The sequence below is a fragment of the Saccopteryx bilineata genome, chromosome X (assembly GCF_036850765.1).
Source record: "Saccopteryx bilineata isolate mSacBil1 chromosome X, mSacBil1_pri_phased_curated, whole genome shotgun sequence".
Lineage (NCBI taxonomy): Eukaryota > Metazoa > Chordata > Mammalia > Chiroptera > Emballonuridae > Saccopteryx > Saccopteryx bilineata.
Genome location: NC_089502.1, coordinates 74,330,554 through 74,350,427, shown reverse-complemented (window position 1 = coordinate 74,350,427; position 19,874 = coordinate 74,330,554). Strand labels below are relative to the sequence as shown.

At 49.8% G+C, this 19,874-nt stretch overlaps 1 protein-coding gene across 3 annotated transcripts in view; it reads right to left on the bottom strand.

Moving 5' to 3' along the window:
* Positions 1-11,153, bottom strand: part of STARD8 (StAR related lipid transfer domain containing 8) — a 41,251-nt gene extending 30,098 nt beyond the window's left edge. Inside the window, exon 1 of one of the 3 annotated variants that reach the window (XM_066249089.1) lies at positions 11,005-11,153. In XM_066249089.1, the coding sequence (XP_066105186.1) occupies positions 11,005-11,122 (118 nt within the window). In that variant the 5' untranslated portion in view covers positions 11,123-11,153. Of the gene's footprint in view, positions 1-3,635; positions 3,810-11,004 lie in introns of those variants that run through there. The other 2 variants (XM_066249091.1, XM_066249090.1) reach the window with 2 other exon arrangements.
* Between the last annotated feature and the right edge of the window lie 8,721 nt (positions 11,154-19,874).

Here is a 19,874-nt window from a genome sequence, read left to right as displayed (position 1 = left end):
ATTACGCTAGCAACCATCTCTACTTATATATATTTGAAATTCTTCGTAATATTTTTTAAAAGCCCACACCAAGGTAAAGACTTGCCATGTCATATATTATTTATGCCACTAATTTCCAAACTATTAATAGATGGTAGATTCCCTGAAGGTGGGGTTACACTGTGTCTTCCACAAGACCATGCACCAAGCCTAGACTTAATTATTCCTACAGCATTTGGCCATGGATCACCTCATTTAATCCACAGAAGTGGAAAAAGTGTGTGTGTGTGGGGGGTGGACCAAGAGTTGAGAGGTCACACACAATGGCAGAGCACGGACTCCCTATTTTTTGCAGAACACCAACCTGAACCCCCAAGGAAGTTAACATCCAGTTCTACAGTCCCTGCCAGCCCAAGACACAGGTACAGCAATGGTCAGTGTGCAAGTTCCCAAGGTGGAGGGCTGGGCAAGGAGACACACAGCATACAAAAACAGCACTTCAGACTGTTACTCTCAATCCACTGATTCAAGTTCACCAAGACCAACCCCACCCCCTCCGTGGACCAAACCTCCCCCTTACGCATGCACTTGTAAGCCACAAATTAATAGAGCCTTAATAAACATTTGACTCAACTATGTGCCCAGCCCTACATTCAATTACTCTTTTTAGGTTGCCAGGTGGAGGAGCTCACATTTTTCCTAAGACCCTTGCATCTTTGAGATACTCAATCTCTACTTTACCTGATAACAGCCTCCCAAAGACCCAAGGCTATGACACTCATTTTCCCAAACTGAGAGCCCGAGGAAAAAGTTCTCCCTATTCTATTCAAGCCAGAGACTCCTCACTCCATCTTTCCCAAGAAGGTGGGAAAGATGCCTCTTTTAGCCTAACATCCATTGATTCTGAACATTTCATGTCTGCGACTGGAAGCTCCAGGAGTTTCCCAACAGGAAAGCACCCCTGGCTGCATCAGCATCCTGATCAGAGAGACTCTCTCCTTGGGACTTTCTTGCTTTCTTGTCACTATGGCTATCCCTATACCTAGCTCCAGGAGTCCTCTGCTCTGTCTCCAATCAGTAGCTCTAAGAATAAAAATTTTAAACTTCAAGAAGGGAGAGCCTGACCAAGTGGCGGCACAGTGGATAGAGCACTGGACTGGGATGCAGAGGACCGAGGTTCGAAACCCCAAGGTCGCCAGCTTGAGTGCAGGCTCACCAGCTTGAGCGCGGGATCATTGGTCTGAGCGTGGAATCATAGACATGGTCGCTGGCTTGAGCCCAAGGTCACTGGTTTGAAGCCCAAGGTGGCTGGCTTGAGCCCAAAGTTGCTGGCTTCAGCAAGGGGTCACATGCTCTGTTGTAGCCCCCCTTCCCCCCCCATCAAGGCACATATGAGAAAGCAATGAATGAACAACTAAGGAGCCTCAACAAAGAATTGATGCTTCTCATCTCTCTCCCTTCCTGTCTGTCTGTCCCTCTCTCTGTCTCTGTCTTTGTCACAAAAAAAAAAAAGAAGGGAGAGAGGGTCAATGTTTGGGCCTCTGTGTGCCACTTTGTTTGCTCAAACTCAAAAGATGTTGTGCTTTATATGGAAGCATATAAACATATACAACACACACAACATCCCTCAACATACACACAGGGTATACAGGGTATACAGCCCTTCTGTGCAGCTTCAACCCCTCTTCTTGCTATAAACAGCTCCAAACATCATCTCATCTCGCAACAGCCTTTTCTCTCCATATCAGGAAGGGGAGCCACAAACACATAGAGGGTAGGGTTAGTATAATTCACCAAGAGTCAGTTGCAGAGAGAAAGCAAGCAATTAGGGGAGACCAAATGAACTCTGTCCATGTGATATTTTCTAGCCCTAACTACAGAGGCCCAGGGAGCAGAAATCCCAAATCCCAAATTCAGAACACAGTTGGACAGAGGCCAAATTCCAGAAACAAGGACCAGTCCAGAACAGTCTCCCACCCCAACGTCCCCATTATACTCTTCCTGTTTGCTCCATCAACCACTCAGAAACCAGCTGCAGCCCCCCTCTTTTCTGCCCCCTTGGGCTGCCTACCTTCTCATCCCAGACAAGACTGTCTTCCTCTAGTCTAGGAAAATGAAAGTGAGGGGAAATTTCAGAAACTGGTCACCCTGATACACCAAGACTGTGAGTTCAATCCGCAGTCAGGGCATATACAAGAATCAACCAATTAATGCATACAGAAGTGGAACAACTCAATGGTTCTCTCTTTCACCTTTCTCTCTCTCTCTAAAATAGAAAGAAAGAAAGAAAGAAAGAAAGAAAGAAAGAAAGAAAGAAAGAAAGAAAGAGGGAGAGAGAGAAAGAAAGAAAGAAAGAGAAAGAAAGAAAGAAAGAAAGAAAGAAAGAAAGAAAGAAAGAAAGAAAGAAAGAAAGAAAGAAAGAAAGAAAGAAAGAAAAAGACAGATGGTGGGTGGGGACAACAACCTGTTGGGGATGGGAACAGGTCCCACATTAGCAGTCAGGGTTTGAAAATAGCCCTCTGTGTGATTCATCACCCTCTTCTCTGGTGGGGAGAAGTGGGTACTCCGAGGGAAGGAGAACCCTCTGCGCATGGGTTTCTGCATTGGCTCCACCCTTCCCCAACATCAGTCTGACTGCTCACCCCCCCCCACCACCACCACTACCACTAGTTTTCTAGCTGGCTTAGCTGCATAATCATCACAAAGTTTTTCACCTGCATCTTAGACAACCTTTTACCTTCCAGTCTAGGTGCCTGGACCTATGCACCAAGTCACCATATGTCAGAGCAAAAGAAACTGGGCTTTTAGATATGGAAATCTAGCCAGCTCACAACCTGAATTGCAGTTGAAAACACCGTGGCACACAACACAATCAACAGTTCAAATGTTATAGAAATGTTTGCTTGAAACCTATGGACTTTTATTGATCAATGTCACCCCATTAAATTTAATTTTCTAAATAAAATTAAATTTAAAAAAGAAAAAAAAAACACCGTGGCACACAGAAGTTGCATGACTCTCCTAAGGTCACATGAATTAGTGGTTGAACCCCGGTTTCCTGAGTCATAATTCAGTGCTCAACTTTAAGGAGTCTTGGGAGAAGAGAAATGGAGAGAACCCAGCCTATCTAATTTGGAAGTCCCAAAAACTTCTACTGAAAGGCTCAGGGGTTCTCTAATCCAGAACCATCTTGGACTTTATGAGGAAACGGAACCCTGAAAGATGCACCTTATCCTAAGGCTTTCGCTTGATCCCCGCAGCTACCCTAATACCAGGAAAAGTCCGGGGCGTTTCTCAGAAGGGAAAGCCCACACCGCCCGACCGGGGGCTTCCTGGAAATGCCCTCCAAGCGGAGGTAGGAGCCGAAGGTAGGAGAAGCAGCTTGACCCAGGCGCAGAGCCAGGAGCCTCGCTGCCCCAGCCTCCCTCTGAAAGCCCAGAGCAAGGGCTCCAGACCCTAGCCAGGCCTGGGGATAACGGGCCGGCAGCCACCTCCCACCACCCCAGTCGTGGGGCTTCCCCGGGAGAAGCGCGACCGGCAGGCTCGAGGGTACCCCAATTTCAGCGACTCCGACCCAAATTCCGGGGGCAAAGGTGGCTTGGCTGGCTTCTCCTGCGTGGGTCTATATCTGCCCATGCAGTCGCCCCAATTCCTACCTGGAGGCCGCGAACACCGCCTTAGGATCCAAGACTCAGACACAGCTGCCAGCGGGCAAGAAGGGAGTGCAGGCGGACCGCACCGTCCTGGGCACGCGCAGAGCCTGGGGTCGGGCGGGGGTAACAGTGCCAGCCAGAGAGGCAGCTGCCGCGGCTGCTTAGCTGTTGTCAACCCGTGGCCACTCCTAGCGCAGACAGGGAGGGAGCCGCGGCGAGTAGGGCTGTAGGGACGCCCCGCCCACCTACGGGACCCTCGACCAATGAAGGTGCAGTCCGGCCCACCAGCCTCTCCCGAAAGTCCTCCAAATTGAAGTGGGCGGGGCTCGCCTTCTGGATCCTCCAATCCCCTCCCCGGAGCCTATTCCTCAAGTCACGCTGCTCAGGGGTGTGTGAGAGGCGGTAAAGCGCTAGCCAAGAGCCAGCGACCGAGAGTGAAGGAGGGAATGGGTCAGGGACGCAGACTTTTATTGAGGTCTGCATGTGTCTGGCACCGTGTAGGGAATTTAAGTCCATATGCCATGTGCACGGGAAGGTTCAGTGGCTTCCTGAGGGTAATTTACCCGGAGTTCAGAAGACACAAGTTCCGTGAGATCTCAGATTAGTAGAGGCAACCAAGAGAAAACCGGGACATTCGAAGTTAGAGCAGGAAGTTGCCATTTCCCCCTTGCCAGGCTCCAGCATTCTGCAACTCTCCCACCACGCCCAGCTCCCTACCCCAAGTCCAAACTCTACCTCCCCAGAGAAATGCATGGAAAACGGGGGCATCTACATTTATCACGGCAAGAAAGAGCTCCCAAGAGTTGTGCCAGCCCATTTAAATTCACTAAGAAACAGTGTGATTTTATTTCTCCCTTGCCTTTCCTCACACGGGTCCAGCACAAGTTCACAACCTTGATTTCATTGTTTAATTGGGGATTCCTAGTAGCCAGTGACTGGAATACCCAAGAGCCCGTTCATCCAACCACCATCCTCCATATTTACAAGTACAGAAACTGAGAAGAGATGACTCACTCAAGTTCCCCCAGTAAATCCACAGCAGGCACAGTACCTGCACACAGGTTATTTTCTACCTAACAGGTGGGAGGAATGGAGATGAGGTTCCTAGAAAGCAGACTGCATTTGTCTAATTTGTTTGCTGGAGCACCCAATGCAGATGAGAGCAAAACTGAGTGATTCTTAGGACAACAAGTTTCTTAAGGTCACCAGAGGCACTAGCAGAGACAGAGCTTGCCCCAGGTGCCCCCATCATGTCTGGCCTTGAGCCCACTAGGCCAAACTGGAATTCTCCTACCTTCCTTCTGTGCTAGCCCTGATGAGAATCAGAGAAATGATGAGGCAACACTACCTCCAGTGTGTACCCCTCCTTTCCGCTCAATGGCAAGATGCATGTGGCACTTTGTTCCAGATGAGTCACGCCCTTGTGGGTCTTGAACATGGATGAGGCTTGTACACCGTAACTCACTCCGAGATACAAAATCCTACTCAGAGTCAGGGGCCCTTATGGTGGGTGGGAGGTAGATGACATCCTTCCTGAGATGAGGCTGTTAGATCTGTAAGCATCCTTAAGGCTCTGAGTTGGAGCCAAACTTGTCTTGCTCCTGGAAAATGCTAGAAGGCTATGAAAATGTGGGTCCTGCAATTATCCTATAGCTTCCCTAAGGACAGGAAACCATGTCAGGGCTGATTCTTTCCACCTCTCCTTTCCTCTCAGGGCCTCAAGCACAATGCCTACAGCAGTTTCTCAGTAATGTTTGCTAATGTGTGAATGAATGTCAAAAGATATGCAAATAACAACCATAAAGAAATTATAACCATATGAATAATGAGCAAACCCATCTTGTCTTTTAGTAGATACTTTTAACAAAGTCAGATATGAGGGACACTGAAACACCCAGTTCTTTTTTAATTTTTTTAAGGTAGTCAAACCGGAAAACTACAGAAAGTACCAAGATATATCAAAAGGTACAAAAAGAGCAATTGCTACAAATAACTAGAATAAGAGCTTCCCAGTGTCTGACACAGAATAGGTACTCAACAGGTAAAAATACCTGCTGATTGACCTGAGTGAACACAATAGTCAGAGAAAGCTACAATCCTAGTATTTGCCATGCACATCGGGACATTCTGAAATAGCCCAAGTGATGTCTGGGTCTTATTTCATTTTCTTCCTTTGTCCCATCCGCTTCAGAAAGGCAAGAGTTACTACACTCCTTCAGAAAGACAAAGATAGTTCATCTCTTTCAATCCCACCACCATATCTTGCTCCCCAAGCCACCCTCTCCCCCTTACACACATCTAAGCCAGAGTCTTGCATGTAACAGATATTCAGTGACAATGCCTGGAATGGATGAAAAAATGGTTCCTTTTTCACAAGCTCCATTCTGGGCTGCACCTTGAGTGGCTCTGGAACCTTCAGATCTCTGGCATCACTTTTTCCACAACTCCCCACTCCTGCCTGTTCCCTATGGTACTGCCGCTGCTGTCTTGGATGCCTGCTGTCTTGGATGCCGGCTCAGCCACCAGGTAGGAAAACGTAGAGCCCATGAGGGCTGGCTAAGAGCAGGTGCAAAAGCCTTGGGGTGTGTGCATGCATGTGTTTCTATGCCCGAGGCATGGGGCTTACTTCAGTCTCCATTCTGCCATGATCACAGCCCTGTGGCATTATGCAAAAGGCAGGACAATGGATTCTGGAGCCAGACAGCCTAGGTATAATACCCAACTCTGCTACTAACTAGCTGTATGACCTTAAGCAAATTACTTTCCATCTTTCTGTGCCATGGTTTCCTCATCTGTCAAGAGTGGATGATAATTGCAGCCTTGACCTTTTACAACTGGTGAGCAGATCCACTGGACTAAGGATGGTGGCTGACACACAGAAAGTGCTTCAAGTGTTAGACATGGTGACAACCTTGGATCAGGAAGGAGGAGAGCTGGATGTTAGTCTCAGCTCTACCACTTTCTGGTCATTGTGTGCTCCAATCATCAGTCTGTTCACCTGCCAAATGAGAGTACAGCACAATGCCTAGTAGACAGAGTTCAAACAAGAATGTGAGGGCATACTGTAAAGCAGGGGTCCCCAAACTTTTTACACAGGGGGCCAGTTCACTGTCCCTCAGACCATTGGAGGGCCAGACTATAAAAAAAAACTATGAACAAATCCCTATTCACACTGCACATATCTTATTTTAAAGTAAAAAACAAAACGGGAACAAATACAATATTTAAAATAAAGAACAAGTAAATTTAAATCAACAAACTGACCAGTATTTCAATGAGAACTATGCTCCTCTCACTGACCACCAATGAAAGAGGTGCCCCTTCAGGAAGTGCGGCGGGGGCCGGATAAATGGCCTCAGGGGGCTGCATGTGGCCCGCGGGCTGTAGTTTGGGGACCCCTGCTGTAAAGGGTGTTAACAGGTGGCAGGGGGCACTGGATGCGTTGCAGAGCTAAGCTTTTCTCCAGGGCTCTGAGCCTTTTTCTTCTAGGCAGTGGCAGAGAAAACTCCACAGGCTATTATTACCTTGAGCCTCAGTCCAAGGCACCTGGGCCTCAATAAGTGCCTATCTGAGAACTTATAACAGTTCCTACACCCCTCCCTGCTTAGGAATAGGGGTTCCTTAGGCTATTGGAGGCAGACCCATAGCCCGCCCCACTCTGTAATGGCTGAGGGTAACATCAGGAAAGAACCAAACAGACCTTTCCACTACTCTTTGCCATGAAGCCAAAGGAGCAGCAGCAAATAATTACAGGAAACTCAGCGGGGAAGAGAAAAAGGGAGAAGCAGCCCGAGGGGAAAATGAATTACACTTGGACAGGCCCATCCTGTGACCACCAGTGCCCTCAGGCGTGCACACACATTTCTGCATGCCTCATCGAAAGCCCACCAGTCAAGCCTGGGAGGGTAAAGGCCTGCTTCTTGGGGCCCCCACCTGGCCTCATGAAAGGGTGTTCTTGATTAGGCTCCCATATGTGGAATAGTTAGTTACAGTTCATAAAAAAAAATCCTGAGCAGTGCTGGCAATGGCAGGGGGGTTGCACTGTGAGGGGCAGCCAGCACAGGGCCAGACATGGGCTGGCAGAGAGGTGGCAATGGGAGGGGTTTGCCATGGTGAGGGGCACACAGGCACCTCACTGAGTGAGCACTGCTATGTGGGGGTGGGGGACAGAAGCATAGGTCCTGAGAAGAGCACAGAGACCCCTTCTCAGCCTACAGCCCAAGGGCCACCATGACTGTTCTCAGCCATGCACCAGAAGCCCTGGAAGGCCAAGCTTGGTGCTGGGCTAGGAGCCCTGACTTAGCCATGTAAGGAGCCGGAGCACTGGCTGATCAAGGCATGGGCCAGGGGAGTTTCAGGAGTCATCCCCCCTCCCTGGGTTCCCCCTTCATAAGCTAGGACACAGAGGTACTCGTTCCATCCCCCCTGCTTCCAAAAGTCATCGAGAGGAAAGTGTTAGGACAATTGAAGGCAGAGAACCCAGACTCACTCAGTTCCTGTCCCCACCTCTTCCACAGACACCCAAAAGCCTGTCCCCTTTCCTCCAACAAACACCAAAGTGTCAGCTTGGTAAAGGGCTCGCCCCCAGCATCCATGTAGCAGATCCACCAGGCCATAACAGCGATGAGTCCCATTTCACAGCCAGGACAGGCCCCATGCCTGGGTTTACTGGCTTGTTGCAACAGGACAAGAAGTTCTCTTCTGTAGGCAGATGGACCACCCCCTCTCCAGTTCCTTCAGGGAGGCTGCTTTGGCCCAAACAAAGGTGAGGTCACCCTGGGCAGAGTATTCGGGGATTGTGGCACAGACACCCAGAGCAGGATGTCCACCCCCTCCACACCCCACCTCATTCCTGTCCTTCAGAGGAAGGTCACAGGGCGGTGAGGAAGATGAGAAAGGCAAACCCACTAATAACACAAGCCCCCCTCGCAGCTTCCCCTGCACACAAACGAGCAGTTGAGGTCAGAGGAACCCTCCCCTCCAGGCCTGTACCCAACAGTCCCCGCTGCCTGATTCGGTTTCAGCCCTCAAGCTCGCTCCTCCCTGTCTAGGCTCAGCTTCTTCATCTGAAAAAAAAAAACAAAATTGGACCCTGGTTTCCAGGATCCCTTCTTTCCAGCACATTTTCTGCTTCTGTGAGCTTCTGTGTGTTTTCCTGAGGGTGCAGTTCCCAGAAAAGCGACATCCATGGGGCTTCTGCAGGGGAAGGGGAAGGGGGACATGAGGGTCCCTTATAGATGGGGAGTAGCTGGGGGCCAGGCTAGAAAGAGCAGAGGAAAGTGAGAAAAAAAAAAGGAGAGAGCTCAGGTGAAAGGCAAGGAAAGGGAGGGGGCTTGAACCAACGCAGCCTAGAAGGCCAGAGTCCTGACCTCTGCCTCCAGCACTGTCCCCAGCACACCTGCGACAGTGACACCCAGAGTCCCTGAATAGAGTGCAGGGTCAGGCCCCTTGCCTGAGACCCTTCCACATGTTCCTCTGGGGAAGGAGGAGATGGAAGAGGAGGGAAGATGGAGCTCTTCCTTCCCACCCCCAGGTGCCCCCATCAATTAGACTGACCTCACGTGCAACTAAACCCGGTGCCCATGAGAAGGAGGGCTGCGGGAGCGGCGGGGGCAGCTCTCTGGGCTCTGGCAGAGCCTGGCTCAGCTCAGCCCTGTGATTATGGGTCTCTAGGACTGGGAGATGTCAACTCCAGCAGACACAGCTTGTCTTATGGACACCCACCCACCCTGTCTCCTTCCCCTGAAGACAGCCCTCCGAGGCCCCAGAATGACATCACAGAGGACCTTGGTTCTGTGGTAAGGTTTGAGGGCCACTCAACAAAGGGTCTGGGCTTGTCTTGGTCTTGGAGTCCCTGTCCTCTTTCAGTGGGTCCTTCTGCAAGTACAGCTCTCCATTCCCACTCTACCAATACCCCTTCTGTCCCCCTCTGGCCCGCCTGCCCTCCCTCCCTCTCCCTCTCACTCACTCACGCACTAAATAAAAGTTCTGATCTGACTCTCAGCCAAAGTCTGGACTTCCCTATGCATATGTATCAACCTGTCAGTCTACATGAGCACCCAGGCAGCACAGGGGCTGGGGCACAGAACAGGGCAGATAGGCCCAACAGCTGGATGCCCCTGTCTTCCTGGAGCTACCATGCCAGCAGGGGAGGTAAGTAGCAGCCCCAGATGGAGAATGCCCAACCCAGGCCGGTGGGCAGCCCTGTCCCAGAAAACAGAGACAGAAGTAGGGCAGCAGTGCTCCCAGGTTAGACACCTCATTTCTCTGGACCAACAGACCTTCTTCCCAGGAAACATCAGTCAAGTAGCTCCTGGGCCCCACCCCACCAAGGTTCCTGGGTCAGGGACAGGACACTGCCACTCTGGCTTCTACCCTGTTTCACCCCAGAGATGCTGTGAGACCTTGCTGAAAGTGTCGCCCTCTCTGAGCCGCAGTGCGCACACGTGCAGTCAGAGGCTCTGACCTGAGCATCTCTGTGGGCTCTGTCCTTCAACGCATTCGTGCTACAAACCCACGTCGAGAAACTCCATTTTGCCATTTCCTCCCTGCCATTTGAGCAAGAGCAAAGGAGAATTTTGGGGGGAAAAGAAGCAGGCAGAGCCTGGAAATTTTTTTAAGTAAAGATATGTATATTTTAAGACAAAGTGTCAGGCACTCTGGGAGACCTGCTGTAGTGAAAACAAGCCTTGGGATGGAGCTTTGAGTCATTTCGAGCTGACCAAAACTGTGCTGCCCGGGAGCCTGGGCTGCACCGTGCGACTAGGGGACAACTAGGGGGTGGAGTTAGGCTGTAAGGGGCCCTTGGAGGGACAGGGGATGCAGGGAGCAACCAAATAGCTAGTGAGATCCAAGAATATGGAGACAAAAAGAGAGCTAGGACAGTCAGACAGATGATGGAATGAAGAGGTGAAAATACCGGCTGAGGGTCAGACAAACAGTGGGACAGGAAGACAGACCAGAGAAAAGAAGTATGACAACAGAGTCAGAGACAAAGGAAGTGCAGTAGGAATAAGAACTTGGGAACATACTGTTATTAAACACCTACTGTGTGTTAGTTACTCAAATGGTGTTCTTTTTGAGTGGAGGATGCGGGCAGAGGGAGATAGTGGGGTGGAACGAAGTCAGGAGGACGGTCGGGATGAAAGGACGGGACACCTTGGTATGCTGGGGTGGAAGGTCTGAAGAGGGACTGCCAGCCGGGGTGGGGTTTAGACAAACAGACGCAGGGCTAACAGATGAGGACGGGACTGGAACCAAAGACAGAGGCTCTGGCTGGGAGCTTGGCAGAGCCGCGGGGACCGCAGCTCCGAAGCTCTCGGCCAAGTGCAGCCCCGTCCTGACCTCCCGCCAGGGTCCTCACGCAGTTCACCTGGTTTCCAGCGCAGCGGATCGCCCCGGGTTTCCTTCACACCCCACGGCGTCCTCGGCGTCCACGTCTGCGGCTTTAGAAGCCGCCCGGCCGGCCCCCAGCCCCGCGCCTCAGCCATGCGTCGGAAGCGGCTCAGAAGCCTGCCGGCAGCGAGGAGAACCTCCAGCGCCGCGGGTAGTTGCACCTAGACTGAGCCCACAGCCCAGTAAGGGCCGAAGAGGGCGGGGCTGAGGGAGCCCCGGCCTGGTTCCCCCGCCCCTCAGAGCAATGAGAAAGTTCCACGCCCCTATCGTGAGCAGGAACCTGCCCCACTTCTCCATCCCACACTGGCCTCAAGTCATCTAGCTCCTGTACTCCGGCTCCCCACCGCCACGGGGCCTCTTCTTCAGGGATGGAGTCACCCTCCGACCCTTCCCACCCTGGCCCCCTATTTGAGAGGTGTTTCACCCCCAATCGCACTCCTTCCGAGAGTGAGGCATTTTCTAAGTGCCTGGTCAGCTCCTCCGCTGCCTGTCTACCAAATTCTACCAAACCCGTGACATGGCAGAAGATCTTGTGCAGCAGTCAGATGGACAGGGAACACGGCTCTGGAGTGCCCACCAGCTGGACACTCGGTCACTTCCCACCCACCCAGGCTTATGTCTGACCAGAGCACAGGGACCTTGGATCCCAACACAGAGACCTTGAAGCCCTTCTAGTACCAAGAATATCCTGGGCTTTAAGAACAGGAGCATGCTTTATAGACTCTCTCATGTTACAGATGCAAAACTGAGGCCCAAGAATGCAGATGACTCGGCAGTTATCTAAGCAGGGCAATTATCTCTACATTGCAGGACTCTTGTGAAGATACAAAGGGGCTAAGTGTAGTGCCTAAATTCAATCTCCGTATGTTAAAAATTTGCTTTTATTCTCAAAGAGATCCGCATTGGAGATATACCAAAACAAAACAAACAAACAACAACAAAAGCCCGGACCCAGGATCCTAAATTACATAACTTAAATTCCCTTACTCCTAGCTTCCACCCCAAGCAAGCAAACTTGCATTACCTGATCTGCCTTTGTTTACAATGGAGGGAAGACAGAAAGTTGCGAGCTCTCAGACCTGGTCATTTCCACTCTACTTCTGATGGTGGACAGTAAGGAGGGCAAGACTCTAACAGTGGCTCTGCACTAACTGCACCATAACCTGGACCACTTTTTCTCTCTCGGCCTCAGTTTCCTCATCTGTAACAAGATAATAATCCTGTGACACAATGGGAATTATGATAAGGGGATACATGTACACAGGTAAAGGTTGCAGCCACTCCCTCCGGCTTCTCCATACCTGTGCCACGAGACTGGGGCTAAACAAGCCCATGTGTGTGGGGGCAAGGGACAGGCTAGGAAAAGGAAGAAGAGTCTGTGAATTGAGACGTGCTTATTTGCAAGGGATTTGTACCCACTTTTTCTAGACTCAGTGTCAGAGCTGCAAGGGAATAAGAGATTAACATCTTTTGTGTGTGTGTGTGTGTGTGTGTTTCTGAAGCTGGAAACGGGGAGAGACAGTCAGACAGACTCCCGCATGCGCCCCACCGGGATCCACCCGGCACGCCCACCAGGGGCGATGCTCTGCCCACCAGGGGGCGGTGCTCTGCCCCTCTGGAGCGTTGCTCTGCCGCGACCAGAGCCACTCTAGTGCCTGGGGCAGAGGCCAAGGAGCCATCCCCAGCACCTGGGCCATCTTTGCTCCAGTGGAGCCTTGCCTGCGGGAGGGGAAGAGAGAGACAGAGAGGAAGGAGAGGGGGAGGGGTGGAGAAGCAGATGGGCGCTTCTCCTGTGTGCCCTGGTCGGGAATCAAACCCGGGACTTCTGCACGCAAGGCTGACGCTGTACCACTGAGCCAACCAGCCAGGGCCTAGAGATTAACATCTTAATCACCATATGCCAGTCATCTTTTCCTCCAATGCAGTGCTGGCACACAGTAGTCCACAAAACGTTATTTATTTATTTATTTTTAATGGAATTGCTTTAGGTGACATTGGTGCACAAAACTATACGGGTTTTGAGTGTACGTCTCAAATAAACCTCATCTGCACACTGTATTGTCACTGTGAATATTCTTCACATGGGGCAGGGGACTTGCCCAAGGTCACACAGTAAGTCCATTTCAGAATCAAGACAGATCTCCTGCCTAGTCCACCTTCTACTAGGCCATGCTGTTTCGTGGAATTCCTTTTGGCTTGCCTCCATTTGGTCATAAAGCAGAGGAAGCCCCCTCCTCTCTCCCAGTGCTCAGGCCTGTCATGAGCCCCCACTCGGGGCGAGCTCACCAGGACAAACTGCACTGGGGGCTCCCCTCTGTGCCCAGTGTGGTGCTGTTGAGCCTTTGACTTCTGAGTTTCCATCAGCCCCTGCCCCAGGGACAAGTTCCCCTCTGGGGAGAAGAGGCCTCAGTCAGCTTTCTCAGAGCACAGGAGTTTCCCTTCTGCTCATTGGGAGGGTGGAGCACAAGACTCAGGCCCTCCACACAGCGGCCTAGAAGGAAGGGCAGCAGCAGCACTTCCTACCCCGCTAAGGCATCTCCCTGCTGGGCCCGTCCCTTCCCTATTTCCTGAATTCTGCTGCTCTGGCACCAGCCAGACAGTGATGTGAAAGGGCTCCCAAGTTTAACTTAAATCACAGAACCTGAGAACTGGAAAGGACCCCGAAAGTCACTTATTCCCACCCCCTCCCTACTGCAGGAATGCCTTCTGTTAGCAAATCTGACCTAACCTCTTACAGCTTCAATTTCCTTTTTTATAAAACGACAGGAGACACCCACCTGACAATATTGTTGTGGGAGGACATGTGAGGAGGGGTTTAATAAAAGCTAATGTGTACTGAGTGCTAACTCTGTGTCTGGTATGGCTATTACCACGATCCTGTAAAGAGATATATCATCACCACCACCACCATCATCATCACCCCCATTTTATAGATGGAGAATCTGAGGGACGACAAACTTAATGGAACTTGCTACGTGCACACAGCTAATAGTGGTGATGCCAGAATTTGAGCTCATTTTCCACCCTTATAACGGCAGTCATCATCCTTACCCCAGAAAACGATCTATTATAAAAGTTCCATAAGTTCACATGTGTCTGTGGGCCTGGAGCTTTGGAGTTCAAGTACCCCTAAGGGCCAAGGGGGAAAAACATGAAGAAACCGGGGGGGGGGGCTGAAAATGGACCTTGAAACTTTGGTTCCAAGCAGGGAATATCTTTGAAGTCCCTGCTTTTATCTTAAACATCTGTTTAAATTTCCCAGTGTCTTTAAGGAGAGTTGGCACCCAGGAGGATGAAACACATTGGTCCTGTGCATGCAGATGCTACAGGCCACCGCCTTTTACCCAAAGGCCTTTAGTCACTGAGAAAAGCTAATGTTTTTGAAGCACTTGCTATGTGAGCCAGCATTCTAAGTACTTTTCACATGTGATTTAATCATCATGACAACTCTATAATAATGTCAAATATTATCACTCTCATTTTTAGTGGGAAAACAGCAGCACAGAAAAGTTAAGTGATTTGCCCATGGTCACAGAGTTTGGAAGTGACCACTGGGCTTTACATCCAGACAGCTTGTCAGCCCTGACTAGTAACCACTATACACACCACCTCTTGGGCTACAACAGAGCCTCTCTCACCCATCCATTTCCAGCACTTTTCACAAGGATGATTGGGTTGATTTTTGGCAGAAGCAAGCTTTATTCCAATCAGATTAGCAGCTCCTTGAGGGCAGAGAGGTAATGTTTCTCCCCACAACTCACCATTCCTCAGACTGATGCTATGGCAGGGGCTGGGTTGGGCTGTGCATAGGGCTGGTCATTCATATGTGGCAAGAGACTGCTTCCTGGCTATGACAGTCTCTTGGATTTAGCACCTATACGGCTGGTGGAAACAGCACTACAGGAATCCTCTGCCACCCTCCATGGCCAAGATCCAGCTCCAGAAATGGCTGTGCATCCACCTACGGGGACAAGTCCACACTTCTAAGATTGACATCCAAAATACTGCATCAGGGTACCCAGCCAAATCAGCTGGCACTCCTAGAACTTTATTGACTTAATTTCATTACCTTCCAGATGTGTTCCTACGCTCTTTTCTCTCACAGATGTGCTCGTGCTTGTTTCCTTTGACTTATTACACTAACGGTTCTCAGCTGCTTTCAGCGTGCCTCACACTGTTCTAAGCTCTTTGCACAGTTTAACTTACAGACTCCTTAAAGAAGTCCTGTAGGTACTGTTATACCATTTTACAGATGAGGAAGCTGAGGAACAGAGAGGTTATTTGCCCTATGCCTTGCACCTGGCAAAGTTCTACCATCTTTTCAGGCACTCTTATGAATAGCATAAGCCATTCCCTTTCTGGGGGCTCCCACGGCTCAGTTACTCCAGCAGTCATTCTATATTGCGTTCAGTTATCTATGTCTTCCTCCCCAGTAAGAGTCTGAATTCTCTGAGGGCAGGAACTGTATTTTATTATTTATGGCATATTCATTGCTCAGGAAAGAGTTTGACATGGAGTTAGCACTTAAGGAATATTTCTTAAAAGACTAAATGGAGAGTGAGTGTGTGAGCGAGCAAGTGAGTGGCCCAGATGCAGCCTTGACCAGACCAATGGTAACTGAGAGATTTGGGGTTTTCTTCCCTCAATGTCATTGGGATAGAGGAATGTAAATAAGACTTAAGGACCAAGCATGAAATGCAACCACAGGTGGAGAGAAGAAGAGAGAGAACCCCCCCCACACACACACAACACACTGCCCTGCCCTTCATGGGGTGGCACCAAACTGGCACTGTGACCCAAAGCCCTGTGGGCTCATGGGGCACCTAGTAAGCCACAGAACCTGGTGGCTCCAGGGTCTGGTCCAGAGAACTGAGCTCACTGGCTTCTCTGTTGCCCCCTCAAAGGCCCCATGACTGCCTCTGCAATTCAGAGGTTTATCTGAGAAAGAGAAAAGGGCTTAAATGTCACCCTAGGGAGTTGGGGTTTGCTTCTTTTGGCCTCAAACATTATGCTTCAATGAAGTTGCTCAGTCCTTCCCTTGCTGGCCAAACACACTTTGTGAAAAAGTAGAGGAGAATTTGGGCACATCTCTGGTCTCAAGTTCTGTTTCCACCATTCAGTAAAAAGAAAGAAAGGGCCTGACCTGTGGTGGCGCAGTGGATAAAGCGTCGACCTGGAAATGCTGAGGTCGCCGGTTCGAAACCCTGGGCTTGCCTGGTCAAGGCACATATGGGAGTTGATGCTTCCAGCTCCTCCCCCCTTCTCTCTCTCTCTCTGTCTCTCTCTCCTCTCTCTCCTTCTTTGTCTCTCTCTCTCTCCCCTCTCTAAAAATGAATAAATAAAATTAAAATAAAAAAATTAAAAAAAAAAAAGAATGTGAATTTAAAAAAAAAAAAGAAAGAAAGGAACGAAGGAAGGAAGGAAGGGAGGGAGGGAGGGAGGAAGGAAGGAAGAAAAGCTGTGTAAACTTTCTCAAGTTACTAATCCTCAGTTTCTTCACCTAGAAAATAAAATAACTTCTTTTGGGCCCTGCAAACCTCAAGAGAATAGACGGGAGAGCACCTTGTGAACGGAAATGCCCAGCAGTGGGAGCACCCCAGCTGTGTTCTGCAGCTATCCAACTGAAGGCAGAAACGCCAAGGGCCAGAGCCTTAGCCTTTCCTATCTCCATCTGGCTGTGTGTGCCTGTAGCCCAATCGTCAGCCTTTTCTGGGCCCTGGTAAAATGGGAAGGATAATTCCCAGGCCCTTCTGCCAAATCTTAAAAGAGTTGCTGCATGGACAGTAATACGTGCAGATTTTATCAGCTCGAGAGAAGGGGCCCTTAAAAACTGCTACTCTCAAAGCAGCCCTGGCTTTGGAACACAAACTTCAACACTTACTAGATGGCATACATCACTTTTCTGGACCTCAGTCTTTGCATTTATTAAATGGAGACAATAACACCAATCTCCCTAAACTGTGATGCAGATCAAATATAAAAGCTTTGATAAGATGAGCTTGTCAGTTGCAAAATTGCTCTACTTAGTCCTTCACCCTGCCTCATCACTCTCCTCCTGTCCTTGTATCATGTAGGCTGCTGAGCTCTAATGCCCATAATTCTGCCCTTATCAGCGGAGTAGTGACAGCACCTATGCACAGTTGCCCCTCACCCTCAACTCGCTGGCCTCAGTATATACACCTTCATCCCAGTGAGAACTGGCAGAAGCCCCTCCCCACCTTTCCATCACCTGGCAGAGTGTAGCACCAACTCAAGGTTATACCCACCCTGCAGTCTGGCTCTGGGGTCCAGGGCTCTGCCAATTTGAGCAGTGGGCCTGGCCACGAACAAAACCTGTTTTTATGTCAGAGGAGCAGTTTGCAGTGTGAGAGTCAATAATCTGCCTCCTCTATCCCCACCACCTGTGACCAGCCTGAAGGGCCAGCAAGCTATGGCATTGGGCAGGCTTCGTTTGCATCTATCACTTGGTACGTTCCCCTGGGATTCCAGGCCATTTATGAGAGAACCCCTAAGTGGCCCAAACCTTTTTGGCAGTCTAGCCTGGAGCTGATTGATTCACAGTGAGCACTGGCTCCACCCCTCAGGGTGCAGTTGAAGATCCTGAGGCCCATCCAGGGAGAGGCAAGCAACTCAGGGTCCTGTACCAGGGTTTTGCCCTCCAGTGTTGGTGCCGACCTTGTCCTGCCCTGCAGAATCAGTTTCCAGAACTCTCTCGTGGACTCTGAGTATTTCAAGCAACAGGCTAGAAGGAGGGGTTCCAGAGAAGTCCCAAAGTTCTTTGGGAAAAACTTCTCCTGTAATTTCTCTTCCTTGTGGTGTCCTCTGATAACCCATGCCAAAGTCTAGAAACAAAAGCTGGCAATGTTGCCTGACCTGTGGTGGCACAGCGGATAAAGTGTTGACCTGGAACACTGAGGTCACTGGTTTGAGGCCCTGGGCTTGCCCAGTCAAGGCACATACAAGAAGCAACTATGAGTTACTTCTCACTTCTCCCTTCTTTCCCTCCTCTCTCTAAAAATCAATAAATAAAATCTTTTTTTTTTAAAAAGGTTTGTGATATGCAAGTTCTTGGATCAACAGTGGCATGCTTTCAACAGATAGGGGTACCTACACGGAGCTGTGAAAGGGGCAGAGGCCCAGGCCGGCCCCCTGCACTTTCCCAACAACAGTGGGGGGACAGGCTGCCCCCAGGAGCTCTGGAGGAGAAAGAGCCCTGTGAAAATGCTCACACTTGGGTCAATCAGAAAGCAGTATTTAACCCCAGGTGAACTGCATCCTCCAGGGACAGGGTACTATATTCCTTTGTGAGAAAAGAACCCCAAACCTCGTGCAATGAGAGGCTCCATGAGGATAGGCCTTGTCTTGAAGTCTGGGTGGTTCCAGCAAGATGAGAGGGTCCAAAGTGGCTGCTCAAACTCATGGCCCAGGTGCAGGGCCTCTGGGTCAGCCTCCTCTTCCCTCCTGTTTACCTGCTTTCCTAGCTCTTCTTTTCCAAAGCCTGGATGTTCTGTGATCTACTTGAACCAAAGAGGAGTTCTCTTTGACTACTTACTGTCCCCCACACCCAGTGGTACCGCTGTACCCCTCTCTGCCTTTGACTTGCTGTGTATCCTTGGGCTTGTTACTTGCCCATTCAGGGTCAATGATGTTGTCATCTGAGCATAAAAAGGTTGGATGCACTAGATAGGGCTTGTGAACTGTGGCTCCCAACCGCAGGGGAGCAGCCCTCAAGGCCTACCTTGGGGATTTTGGGAGAGCACAGAACAAGGCAAAGCTGAGCCTGGGGGCTCTAGACTCCCACCTCTATTCACCTTGCTAAAATCAGAGCCATGTTGCTTTTTATCTGTTTTATATATTGGGGTTGCACATCGAATTCAGTTGGGTGTGGCAAGAGAAATTTTAAACTCAATGGACTAGATATGTTCCTTTTGCACCTGGGGCTCAGTTACCTTCTGATTGGTCATTAGAGCCATAATGCAAGTAAAATGTTTAGGACAGTGCCCAGCACATAGTGATGATGACAATAATAGCTGCCATTTATTGAGCACCCACTATGTGCCAAGCATCATTCAAAGGCTGTACCTGGGTCAACACATTTGATTCTCCCAAATCTTCTCAAGAAGACAGTAGTATTATCCTGATTTTACATATAAGGAAACTGAGGCACAGAGAAGTTCAGAAACTTGTCCAAAATCACACATCTTCTGAAAGGTACAATTGGGATTTGAATACAGGTAGTTTGATCTAGGGCCTTTATTCTTAATCAGTACAATTATGGGTTCTCAATGCATATTTAGTTATTTTTGTTATTCCTGTGTTCATTGTTATTTTCATTGGAAAACCATGTTGCCCTCATCCGTGAAATGGGCTGAGTTCCCCTGGCACTGTGATTGGCTCCCTGAGAATTGGATTGTGGCTGGAGAGAGGGTGCATTCCTGCATCAGCAACCAGGCCTGGCAGCATAGTACCCTTGTGTGCCAAATCTGCTGAGGCAAAGCCTACAGTCTGGGGCCACTTCTCAAAACAGTGGGCAGTGGAAAAATGCTGAGTTTGCTAAGAAAATAAAGACTGGTTTGTAAGTGCCGAGCCTAGAAGAAACCAAGCAGCAGAGCCGCTAGGAACTTATACAGTGGCTAGATGTCCCGCATGGACCACACCTCTGATGTGATGCATTCAGGCTTCACTGACTCGACCACCAGGAGTGTCCTCCACTCACCTTGCTTAGCCTGCCTTCTTCCCTTTTTGTTCCCTTTAGCTCCTTTTCCGGCCCCCTCTATTTTTCTTTTCCTCTCTCCTCCTTCTCCTTGCTCAGCAAGACTCATAATAACTTGCTAAACCACAGCTCTT